The sequence below is a fragment of the Trichechus manatus genome, unplaced genomic scaffold (assembly GCF_000243295.1).
Source record: "Trichechus manatus latirostris isolate Lorelei unplaced genomic scaffold, TriManLat1.0 scaffold00199, whole genome shotgun sequence".
In the NCBI taxonomy this organism is placed as follows: Eukaryota; Metazoa; Chordata; class Mammalia; order Sirenia; family Trichechidae; genus Trichechus; species Trichechus manatus.
The window spans coordinates 2,704,442-2,717,814 of record NW_004444135.1 but is presented as its reverse complement, the minus strand read 5'-3'; the positions used below and the strand labels follow the sequence as shown (position 1 = coordinate 2,717,814).

Below are 13,373 nucleotides of genomic sequence, written 5' to 3'. Positions count from 1 at the left end.
TGTGTACATTATTTTCAAAATTACCTGGCAAATTCTAAGCTACAAAACTATTTTAAAAAAAGGTGGGGGGGGGGGCAAAATACCCTAAAAGAAGAGCCGAAGTTTGGTCTTTTCTTGAGACAGAGAGCTGTGCCTTTTCTATCTTGATTTTTTGCTACCTAATTTTTTTAGTTAAACCTTTCTGACCATGGGCCCCCAGAGCTGGCTCCTGCCCTCCTCCGTGGGTACCCATGACCTGACGCTTCAGAAAGTGAATCCCTGATAGCAGTGCCTGGGACGTCACCCAAGTCAGCCCTGAGCATCCAGGGCCAGCTCCGAACTTACAGGCTTCCGCTAAACCTGTAACGTGATGATTCAACAAGGAGGCACCGGGAAGGGAAAGTGGGGGTATAAGGGCACGTTTGAGAACAGGATTGGGGAACAAGCACAGTAACTCCAATCTCTGCTGGCCCACAAGGGCTCATTTCTGGGAGGTTAGGCCTTGCACATCCCCCAGCCCCAGCCCCGATGGTGCTGTTATCTGTGAACTTTGTGAGACATACAGAGGCCGAGACTCCCAGAACCTCTGAGGCAGGGCCAGGGAAGGAGGCAGAGAGGCCCTTCCCTGCTCCGTGTTCCCTGCCCCACCCCCAGGAGCAGGACAGCGACCCCACATCATGCCTGTAGTACCACAAAGGAGTGGGGGACTGACCTTCACAGTAGGAGTTCCCCAAAGTGAAGCCACTGGGCTGAGGGAAACCCTCAAACTCAAGGCCTCTCTGGGATCTTAGAACAGGATAGTTCCAATTTTTCTGAGGACTATATGAAAAGCTGCTGGTGTTTCTGGGCATTTCTGAGGAGACTCCATCTTAAGAAGGCCACCTCTCGTCTCAGGCCCTACTACACACATACCACCTCATCACTGCCAGGTGCAGCTGCAAAACCACTGACTGGTTCACGTTTGGCTACAGTGAAAGGGCAACGCTTCTCACTCCAGCTCTTTCTATTTCCATGCTATAGTCTTGCCTTCCTGTCAGGGCAGGGCAAGCACGGGCCTCCCTACAGTGGACACCGCAAACAACATATCATCACGTGTGAGGAGAAACTTAATTCCACTTACAATCAGGAAAACCTCATCCCAGGCCCTGCTGGTGCTCCCCCTGAAGGACAGACCATAAGGCAGGAACACTAACCATTACAAATGATGATCTGAAAATAATGTCACTAAGTTTTCTAAGTGGGATTAGTGGGAAGGAGGGAACTAACATGTATTCAGTGCCTTCTGTGTACCAAGCATTTTGTATCTGTTATCTTATTTAACCCTTACAAAAACCCTGTGAGGTAAACATCACTATCCCTACTGTACACAGATGAAGAAACTGGGGCTCAGAGAGGTTAGGTAACTTCCTCAAGGCCACAGCACTAGTAAATGGTGGGATACGCTTCCCGTGCGATGGATCACTTTTGAGTGGCCTGTCTCGACACGGTCTTGTAACCCCTACCAAGTGATTGGGTGGGACTGTGCAAATAGGGTAATTGTGGTCCACCAAGGGGATTAATCACTTTCACCATCCTGCTGGGCTTGAAATGAGCCATCCCAGAGGTAGAAAGGAAGAGGATCCCACCACTACCAAGGAAGAAGAGCCAAGAGTGGAGTGTGTCCCTTGGACCTGGGATCCCTGCACTGAACCTGGAGACAGAGAAAGAGAGACAGAGACAGAGGGCTCTAACAGTGAAGACGGTGAGAAGCAGTGGCAGAGAAATGGCAGCAGGAGAGACCAGCAGGAAATGACACAGTGGGCTTCCTGGCCCATGGAGTGAGAAAGCTGAGTGCCTTTGGGCTGAGCCTTAATGGCAGACTGGGGTGCCTCTGGGCACTTACTGGAAGAAGTAAAAGAGCTTTGTAACACTTGCTCGAGCAGAGCAGAGGCTGAGGGCCAGGGAGAGGCATGCCTGTGAGCATAGCTGGGAAGAGGCTGTCCTGATGGAAGAACTGTATCCTGAGTGTTCCTCAACCTGAACTGTAACTTGTTACTTCTCTAATAAACTCTATAATCATGAGTATTGCGTATGAGTTCTGTGTGGCCATTGCAATGAATTATTGAACCCAGCAGAGAAGTAGGGAGTGCCGTGGGAGGGATGGTTGGTGTCAGAATTGGTAAAGATGGGGGAGAGAGGAGGCATGTCTGACCTCTGTCTCATAGGAATCAGCCTTGGGCTATTGACTTTGATTTTCCTTCCCCCTTGTGAAGTTAGAGGAGGTCAGATGCCACCCCCACGCCATTTTTACACTCCTAAACCCAAGCCCATCTCTGTTTCAGGGGGCCTGGGATGCGCCCAGCTCTGCCCTGGCCTGGTCCAGGGGCAGCCTCCCCACCTCCTACCCGTCCTGTCTCAGCTCCTGCTCTCCTGGCTGCTGCCTGAGACAGAGCCCTTCACTCCACAGACTTCTCTTCCCTACTCCTGGCTCCACTGCCCCAGCTCCTAAGAGCTTCCAGCAGCAGAAGGGTGATGGCTCTGACACCTCCTGGCAGACAAGAGTGGGGGTCCCAAGCCAAGATGATGGCTCAGAGGAGGAACCAGCAGGGCTGGGCTGGCAGGATGGGTGAGGCTTGGGAAGGAGGGGAGGGTGTGGTGGTCTCTTTGCAGCAGGGTTGGGCCCACCTGCAAGAAGTCAGACCTTCATCTGGCCCTTCCCCCACCCCACGTTCTGGGGCGGCAGCAGCCTGCACACCCTCAGGCACAGGGCAGTGTGGGGGGCCAGACCAACCACACCCTCACCCACCCCTCAGGGCCAGCCTTACTAGGAGCCCTCTCCCAGAGAGAGCTGAACTTCTTTTTTGATAAGAAACATCACCTTAAAATGTAATTTTAAACTTGAAAAAGTAACACTAAAGTGAACGAATTTAGGTCAAGGCACAAACATGTTATATTTGGCGGCTTTCGTCAGGAAAAGCGGGTGTCATGGGCCCTGGGTACAGAGCGGGAAAAGCCTCACTCCTAGTTACCTGTCCACCATGGAGCAGCGCCCACAGTCCTTTGAGGTCTGTGTGACCCTGCGGCAACTTCAGCGGAAACCACGCTACTCCCAGCCTCCACCCCAAACTCACTACCTTCCTGACCTATCACTGCTATTTTCCTTTCAGATCCCTCCCTGCCGCTGTTGGAGGTTTAAATGTGATAATGTACATAACAGCTTCATAAACTGCCAAGAGATGTTCAGATACAAATACTCATGTTTATATGTGTGCACACATACACACACATTCACATACAAATTTCAAGTGTTGTTATTAACAGACCATTAGCTACACGAAGGGTTCATATTTTGTTTTGTCTCCTATATTCTTCAAGTGCAGCCCTTATTGTTGTTTTTAGCTGCAACCGAGTCTTCTCCACTCCTGATTCGTGAAGACCCCCACACAATGGAATGAAATGCTTCCTGGTTCCATGCCATCCTTATGATCCGCGGCAGATCAGACCGTTGTGATCCATAGGGTTTTCACTGGCTGATTTTCAGAAGTAGATCACCAGGCCTTTCTTTCTAGTCTGTCTTAGCCTGGAAGCTCTGCTAAAATCTGTTCAACATCATAGTAACACATCAGCCTCCACCGACGGACGAGTGGTGGCTGCGCATAAAGCGCATTGGCTGGGAAATGAACACGGTCTCCCGCATGGAAAGTGACAGTTCTATCACTGAACAACCAAGGCCTCATGTAGCCCTTATTAAACAAACAAACAAAAACCACTGCTGTCAAGTCGATTCCGAGTCATAGTGACCCTACAGGTCAGAGCAGAACTGCCCCATAGGGTTTCCAAGGCTGTCATATATTTTTCCCAGGGAGCGGCTGGTGGGTTCAAACCTCCCATCTTTTGGTTAATGGCCAAGCACTTAATTAATCTTTGTGCCACGAGGGCTGCAGCCCTTATTAGAGGTCCTAAACTCTTGGTTTTAAATGAAGATTCTTTTAAAGACTTGTAAAGTCCTGTTAGAGCACATTTAGTAGATGCTTCTTATAGACTTCAGTTTGGGTTGGAACAGAGGACAGTGCCCAACAATTCTCCCCTCCAAACTTCCAAACCCAGCATTGGTCTGCTCAGGGTTCAAGGGGTTAGAGCTTCACTCTGCCTTTTTGGGGCAGCTCTCTGAAAGCAGGCTCAGGTCTCTGTACTGCCTCTGCTCTATCTCTACAAGGACTGCTTGCCATCTGTGGGCCACCCAGGGTTCCCAACTGTCACTTACTCTCTCTCACATACACAGCAGAAGGTTCTAGAAACACAAGGCAGCTTAAGAGAGAAGACTTTCTGAGAGCACAAAGGTATGTCTGTGTGGTTTCTGGATAGGACTAAGGTTTTAGGAGTCTCCTCAGACCCTCACCCCCTCCTCTTCCCAAACAGCAGCGCTTCCTGGGACACCCCACCTGAGGGCAGCATGCCAAGGGCTAGGCTGCCATCGGGGTCAGGGGCTCATGGACACTGCCACCTTGGCAAACTCCAGCACCTTTCCCTCAGCAATTGGAAGCTGGTATGCACCCCAACACAGAGGGACGGCCCCCAAACTCTCCCTGCCTCCTATGCCGTCAGAAAGACCTGCTGCCGCCCTCAGCTCTGAGTGCCAAATGCCTCTGCTGGAACAGAAGTCGGCTAAAGGGCCACAGGTGGCTATCCGTGCCGGTGCAGGAAGGAGGCCCAGGCAGTAATCACTTTAACAGCTGCAGCCACCAGCGCCCATTAACCCAGACAGTCTGGAAAACTCGAGGCAGGTGGTGACAGCAACCACCTTTGCCACAGACAAACCGAGGTTTTTGTGGGCGCCTAGTCGAGATGTCCTAATTCCTTATATTCAGGCAAAAGGAGAACTCCTCAGTCTAAATAAGTCCTATCGGTGTAAATGCTCAATTATTGAAGTTCTGGGTGAATACAGGAAAAGCCAAACCAACCAACAAACCACGACTTGCAAGAGTAAAGCAAGACTTTAAAAAGGAATCTTAACAAAGGTCTTTATTTCCATATCAGCCCTCACTTCTAACTGCACACGCTTAATCTAGACCGCCATTCAGCAAGCTGCTTGTTGTTTTGTGTTTTTTTGTTTTTTTTTTAAGCATTGAACTAAACCACCAGGGAATCTAAGAAATGCATTAAGAACACTGTGGGGTTAGCAACAATTCCAAGGAAACTGGAATACTGGGTGCTCAGTTTGGGGCAGGGTAAGCAGAGAACAAATTAATTTCGAAGCCGCATGCCATTAACGTAAATATGCATTTAAAAACATACATTTTAAGTGATGAAAAATTAAATTAGGGTAGAATCAAATTAAAAACTAATTTAGTGAAAGATTAGCTTTTTTCTTGTCAGGGCTGATTACAGGATACACTTAATTACGCAAAAGGTTTTTAATAGATGCCTTGGAGCAATCTCTTCAATGCGCTAAGTTTAAAAGCAAGTTTGGCTGATAGCCTTCCACCCACACAGTTCCCAAAACACTTCAGTGTCTTATTGGTACATTCATTTTGCAGATCACGGAGCTGGAAAGGACACCAGAGAGCAGACAATTTGACCCTCCCATTTTACAGATGGAAAAACCGAGGCCCCAGAGAGGCTATAGGAACTTTCCAAGGCCACATAACTAGTTAGTAAAAGAGTCAGGCCAAGGCCTCTCAAACTAATATCCTTCCCTTTATACCATCCTAATTGCATTTCCTAGAAACAAGTAAGTTTCTAAGTAAATATCAGAACGTTTTTTAAAATTCAAAAAAAAAAAGAGCTATTTGGGGAGATAAAGACTTCTAAAACTGCCCCAATTCCCTCGATTTCTGACTTATTTTTTAATAACATCTGTAAAGAAGATTCACTTTAAATGAAGTATACAAAAAAAAAAAAAAAAAAAACCCAAACCCGCTGCCGTCGAGTCAACTCCGACTCATAGAGACCCAACAGGACAGAGTAGAACTGCCCCATAGGGTTTCCAAGGAGTACCTGGTGGATTTAAACAGCTGACCTTTTGGTTAGCAGCTGTAGCTCTTAACCACTACGCCACCAGGGTTTCCAAATGAAGCATAGTATCCTGTAAATATCACTTGGATGAACTCACTGTTAAGACAGATAGGACTTTCTTACTCCACACACTTGTACTATCACAGAGTTGAGAAGCAGAGGGGCAGAGGGTGGTCTGGGCCGATTCTAAGACGGGGGAGGGGGTGCAGGGGTGACAGGGCACTGACCAGGAAGACAGCGTCCAGGTCCTGCTTGGGCCTCTCCTTAGCTGTCTCAAAATATAATACCTGTGTTCTGAGGCGCAACAGCCCTGTCCTGGAATCCCTGAGGCGGGAATAACCTTTTTCAGCCTATAACCTGAATCACCTGGGCTCACTGTTAGGGCACTGCTCAAATGACTGGCTTTGAGAAGCCTCTTGAAACACCAGGGGCGTCTGAGTTTTAGTTATTGATTTTCCTGTCTGCGGCAGGGATGAAGGAGAGATTAGCCAGAACATGACCTTACCTGCTCTAAACCAAAGCCACACGGTGCTGGCTGAGGTTTCTCTTCCATGCTAACTGGTTACTTTGGACCCAAGCCAGCTCCCTAATTTGACTTAATGTAGCTTTTTGTACGACTCCTGCCAGCTGACTGGCAGAGCAAGGAGAAAGCCTTCTCCCAACCCTGAACAATGACTAATAGAAGACTGTATCCGAGCCACGCTCATCATGCAGCTACATGCCACTTCTCCTAAGATGGTCCCAGGGGAGGCATGTTGTTGTCATCTGCCATCGAGTCTGCCCGATTCATGGCAACCCCACGCACCATGGAACGAAACGCTGCCCAGTCCTGCACCATCCCCACGACTGGTTGAGGCTCGGACCATTGTGATCCATAGGGTTTTCACTGGCTGATTTTCGGAAGTGGATCACCAGGCCTTTCTTCCTAGCCTGTATTAGTCTGGCAGCTCCACTGAAACCTGTGCAGCGTCACAGAAACATACAAGCCTCCACTGACAGATGGGTGGTGGCTGCACATGAGATGCATTAGCTAGGAATCAAACCTGTGTCTCCTGCATGGAAGACAAGAACTCTAACGTTGAATCACCACTGCCCCGTTTAGAGGATGCATGTTTTCAAAAATATGTAAGACTTCGACAGTGGCTATCAGCTGTTCGGCATGGTCTTTCGCTTTAGAATAATGTTGGTGATGAGATTCACAGTCCCTGATGCCTTCACTCAGATCCCAGGCCGGTCTGTGCTCACTCTGCTCTCCACTCTCACAGGTAGAGCATGACGTCAACACCTACAACCTAGGATTAAGCTCCAGGCAGAGCACAGTATCTCTGGACAAACGCTGCCTTCCACATCAGCATCTCCCAGGCTCAGAGAAGGAGCCAAGCCCAAGTTCCCATTGGCAGCCAAAGCACGTGGGCTGCTGAAGAGCTGATGCAAGTGGATTGGGTGCACAAACCCTTCGGAGGGCCCTCCTCCTCAGCTGCCTGCCCGCATACCCGGGAAAGCCACAGCAGACCTTCTTGGCCCCTTCTGCAGCAGGAAGCCCCTGATGCTGCCTAGCTCAGGGCTGCAGTGAGGATTCAAGGAGATCAAGTATGTGAGCATTTTCTCCTCCACTCCAGGAGGGCCTGGCAGGCCGGTGGTGGAGGGGCAGAGTAGAGAGGCTCAGGGTAGAGGAGGAACATCTGTCAGGTGGAGACACGGAACAGCTCAGCAATTGCTGCCACCAGAAAGATGCCCAGCCAGCACTTTCCTATCCTGAGGGAGAACTGGAACACTCTCGGGCCCAATGGAGCACTCACAACTATCTAGTCAAGCTTCCTCAGCAGCTAGCTGGGAAGTGACAGATGTCATAAGTATTGGTGTCCCTCGTCCAGGACAAGGAACTACAGTGCTGTTTCTGGGGAAAGGGCCGAGAAAATCAGCAGCTCTTCTTCCATTAAATAGCAGCTTTCAAAACAAGAAAGAACAAAAAGGAAACCACCAAGGGGAAAAGGAGCCAAATAAACACACAAACTGGGCCTGGCTCTCTGCTTCTGAAAATCAGCCAATGAAAACGTTATGGATCACCACGGTCTAATGAACAACCAATCAGGGGGATGGCACAGGACCAGGCAGTGTTTCGTTTCATTGTGCGTGGGGTGGCCATGAGTCGGGGTCTGACTCGATGGTAGCTAACAACAGCAATAAATAATTGGGACTGAATAGTTTTCTACTCCTAATGGTCCTCAGAGTTGGGGTTTCAAACTAGGAGTATGTTCCACAGTCCCTGGAGCTCAGACTGTCATTTTAAAAGTTCTGTATATCAAGAACTTAAAAAAAAAAAATCAGACTTTTGCTACTACATTGTATGACAAACTGTTCACACATACATAATTGCAACACTGAAAAATTACCTCCGTAGAGGGGCATTCTCTTCAATATCTTCCAGTGTCTCCAAGGAAGACCTCTGGGAGATGAGACGACGTCTGTAGAGAAAGGAAAACAACCAGGAGTTAAAAGTACATTTAAAAATTATCACACATTGCTGCAAACCTAAAGCTGTTCTAAGAAGTAAAGTCCATTAAAACAAATGAGCAGACAACAGCTGTGTTTAAGAGGAGGCCCCCGTCCACCTTGCAGTTATCGCCAGGCTGAAGCTGAGCATCTCCCCTGGGTACAGGACCTCTTTGCAGGGATTAGGAAAGTTACTGACCCTTTTTATGCTGCAATCTCCCCAAAAAACAAAAAAAGTCAAGGTGTCTCTTGTAACATGTAGAATAACTTGGGCGCTGCATGCAGTTTTTCTTAAAGCATTAGACAATACTGTTGAGTACTTAAATACAGTGATCTGAACCAGGTAGCTGATAAAAGAAATAATGAATTTTAGAACTATGTTCAATAAAATCCTCAAAATCACTAGAATGCAATAAAAAGTAAAGTTATTGGATACCCCCCATTGATGTTGTTATTGTCCTTTTTGGTATCTGGATGATCTCAAAAGCAACTAGAAATAAGGGAGAAATCATTCATTTGGGAGAGTCTCTTGGTGACCAGTAAGAATAAATACTGAGACAAGATTAAACAAAACGTTAACTCTTTCACCTGTCAAAACCTCCTCAATTTAGTTTCTTTTGATGGACTGAAAAAGGAATGTTCTCGTTGGTGCCATCAAGTAGATTTTCGACTCATAGTGACCCCATGTGACAGAGTAGAAGTCCCCTATAGGGTTTTCTAGGCTGTAATCTTTATGGTAGCAGATCGCCAGGTCATTCTCCTATGGAACCACTGGGTGGGTTCAAACGACCAACCTTTTGGTTAGTAGCAGAGTGCTTAAGCGTTGCACCACCAGGGCTCCATGAAATAAGAATAGGTTCTAGTTAACTGAGAATATGTGGTACAGGCTGCAGGTGGGGGTAGTGTTAACTTTAAGATAACTCCATCTGAAACAAGGGCTGTCACTTCACAGGACATGATTTGGTGGGGGGAGGGGTATTTAAAATAATTTGACTGGGTCTTTACCTTGGAGAAAAAAGAGAGACTAAAATTATGAAGATAAGTCTATTTTGTATTACATTTGACAAAATTTAGGTTAAGAACATGCAATTATAACCATGTTCTAATTCTCAGAAGAATAAAACAACTGTTTTTTTGTTTTGAGAGTACTTTTTCTGACCAACTTATCCTGACACCTGTTGCTTCATGTTTTACTTTCATAAGACAAGCAGAAAGGTCACTTTTGCAAACTATTCAAGGTTTTCATCAATTTTCCAAGAGGCTTTCTTAATCTTCTGATATCCAAATCCTTTTTTAAATTTTTTAAATGCTCATCATGGAATTCTGGTAAGATGGCAGTGTAAAAAAACTATCATTTCGACCCTCCCCCACAAACACAACAAGAAATACAAAAAGGAAATGATGTTCGCCTTTGAGGGACTTGGAATCAGAATCTGGGAGCCAAGGAAAGAAGCAGGGAACTGCAGACAGGCAAGAATCAACAAATCAACAATGAGTCGCATACAATGGGAAAATCGCTTCGCTTCTCCCACCATCGCTGCCACTCCCTCAGCCACGTGGGCTGCCAGCTGCCGTGAACTGGTGCAGTGGACCCAGAAAAAGAGCCTGATTCCCTAACCACTACAGCCCCTGCCTGTACAAAGAGACACGACCCCAAATTTCTGCCCTAAAATCAACAACGGGGGTCTGTTTGGAGTGTGCCAGTACCTTCCCCACCTAGACACTGCTGCAAGCCTACTATGAATTGCAAAAGAAGGCCCATGCAGTGGAGTCTATTCTCACAGTCAACACTCTACCTGTCCCCTGAGCACTAAAGGGATCAGACCCCTGAAACCACCAGGACAGACCTCCTCAGGGGTCAGTTCTGGTCTATCTGCTCCCCCTATCGATCAGTGCTGAAGACTGCTGACTGAGGCTGCTGTGTGCTAAGAAGCAGGCATCTTTAGTGGCAGCTACACCCAGAGCCAACATACTCTAGGGGGGACTCTGATAGCAACAAGGAAGACCTCCCTGGGGGTCTATCTGAAGTTACACCGATGGCTGCAAGCCTCCTGTGAAATGCTACAGAAGGCCATACAGTGGAGTCTACTCTCATAGTAAACGCTCTACCTACCTTCCTGCGCACCCCATAGCTCAGGCCTCCGAAACCAACAGAACCTCCCAGGGAATAAGTTTAGGTCTGTCTGCTCCCACTTTCGGTCAGTGCTGAGGACTGCTGACTGAAGCTGTTGTGTGCTAAAAAGCAGGAATCTTTAGTGGCGGCTACACCCACAGCCATCATACTATAGGGAGGGTCTGGATGGCAACCAGGCAGACCTCCCTGGAGGTCCATTTGGAGCATGACAGGCCCTCCCCCACCCAGACACTGTCAATTGCAAGCCAGTTATGAATTGTTACAGAGAAGTCCTGCAGTGGAATCGGCTCCCATATCAGCACTCTACCTGGATCCCTGGGCAGCCCATAGCTATAGACTCTGAAACCAATAGGACAAACTACCCTGACAGTCAATTACAGTTAGGCTGCCCACACTTACAGTTGACACTGAGGATTGCTGGCTGAGGCTGATGTGTGTTAGGAAGCAGGAGTCTGGAGTGGAGGCTGCACTCATAGCCAAAAATCTACTAGGGGGACTCTGATAGCAACAAGGCAGATTTCCATGGGAATCTGACCAGAGTATAATACCTCCTTCACCTCCTGGTAATTGTTGGTTGCCAGGCTGCAGCAAACTACTAAAGAAGGTCATCGCAGTGGAGTCTGCTCCCATGGTCAGAACTCTACCTGCCTCCCTGTGCACCTCATAGCTCAGGCCTCTGAAACCAACAGGACAGATGCCCCTGAGGATCAGTTTGGGTCCATCTGCTCCCCCTTACAGTTGGCACTGAGGACTGCTGACTGAGGCTGCTGTGTGCTAGGGAGCAGGCATCTTGAGTGGAGGCTATACCCACAGCAAACATACTACAGGGTGGGATCTGATAACAACAAGGCAGAGCTCCTCGGGATTATGACTATCCCTCCCCCAACCAGTAACCGTCAGCTGCTGGACTGGTACGAACTCCTACAGAGAGTACCCTACAGTGGAGTCACGAAGTGGGTTGCCTAAGTAGAGACTGCTCCCTCAACCACCATAGGGCCACTGGGGCTCTAAAACTAACAAGACAGATTTCTCAGAGGACCTTCTGGGGAGTACCAGCCCCTAGTCCTCCAGAAACAGAGGAAAGTTGGCCTGTGCTTCCCCTGAATGCCAGATCAGATATAAGCAGCCCCCACAGAGCAGGGAAGGAAACCTTGGGTAAAACCAAAGGGTAACGCCCCGCCCCAAAGGGGTCCTGCTGGGTGTAGGTTTTCCGACTAAAAACAGGGTTGCAAAAACAGAGAAGGGAAGGGAGTAATAACCGGAGAGGGGGATGGCACACCCTGGTGGACATATTGATTAGTACATAATATCTCGCCTGAGTGGTGATGCCCGCTGGTGGGCAGACTAACCACAGCATGTTCTCTGGTGAGTTTGGGAGAGACTGAAAGATGAAAAATGAGATCTGGAACTTTTGAATCCCAATTAAACCAGGGAGAGAGAAGAAGCTATCACAGAGAGGGAGAGAAAATGGTAAGCAAAGGCTGAAAGACCTGCCTACCTAAGAGTTTCTTACAGAAGAGGTGCAGGCAAAAACACCAAATACTGGAGAACACTGAGGAGGTTAACACCCTTGAAAATTTTAATGTCCAACAAAAAATCACAAGATACACAAAGAAAAGAGAAACAATGGCCCTTCCAAATGAACATGACAAAGGGAATAAAAGTACATCTAGGGATGGCCAAATAATGACAAAAATAAAAAAAAAAAGGAAGAATATATTACAACAACATTAAATACAATTAAAGAACTAAAAGGAAACCTAGACAAAAAGCTAAAAGAAATAAGGAAAGTAATGTAAAAACAAAATGAGGATCTAAAAAGAGAGATATTGCAAATGAAAGGGACAACCGAAATAAGAAACACAACAGAAGGACTTACCAACAGATTTAATCCTGCAAAAGAAAGAATCAGTGAACTAGAGGACAAAACAGTGAAAATTACAGATGCTGAAGACTAACAAGAACGGAGGCTCAAAGAGGCTCAGCACAGTTTAATGGAATTATGGGGCAACAAGAGACCTAATATACACACAATGAGAATTCCAGAAGAAGATGAGAGGAAGGGAGGGGAAGAATATATGAATAATGACAGAAAATTTCCCCAATCTAACAAAAGACATGAATCTACAAATCCAAGAAGCTTACAGAACCCCAAGCAGGATAAATCCAAAGAGATATACACCAAGACACATCACAGTTAGTCTCTCAAAAATTAAAGATAGAGAATCCTGAAAGCATTGAGAGAAAAATCAGTCACATACAAAGGATCCCCAGTAAGATTAAGTGCCAATTTTTCCTTAGAAACACTGGAGGCCAGAAGATAATACAATGATATATTTAAAGTGCTGAAAAAAAAAAAAAAAAACTGTCAACCAAGTATACTATACTCAGCAAAACTATCCTTCAAAAATGAAGGTAAAATTTCTTGGTCTCGGGGAACGTGTAGCTCAATTGGCATAACATAGTTTATACAGGAAATGTTCTACATTCTACTTTGGTGAGTAGCGTCTGGGGTCTTAAAAGCCTGTGAGCGGCCATCTAAGATACTCTACTGGTCTCACCCCATCTGCAGCAAAGGAGAATAAAGAAAACCAAAGACACAAGGGAAAGATTAGTCCAAAAGACTAATGGACCACAACTACCACAACATCCACCAGACTGAGTCCAGCATAACTAGATGGTACCTGGCCACCACCACTGACTGTGCTGACAGGGATCAAAATAAGGACAGGGCTGGAGAAAAATGTAGAACAAAATTCTAACTACACACACA

At 47.0% G+C, this 13,373-nt stretch overlaps 1 protein-coding gene across 1 annotated transcript in view; it reads right to left on the bottom strand.

Annotated features, from left to right (window-relative positions):
• The window catches only part of CABLES1 (Cdk5 and Abl enzyme substrate 1), a gene marked incomplete at its 5' end in the record, with an annotated part of 143,569 nt that overhangs the window by 66,812 nt on the left and 63,384 nt on the right, over positions 1–13,373 (bottom strand). The window contains one exon of the mRNA XM_004387934.1: positions 8,367–8,438. Within this exon, the coding sequence (XP_004387991.1) occupies positions 8,367–8,438 (72 nt within the window). The remainder of the gene's footprint in view (positions 1–8,366; positions 8,439–13,373) is intronic.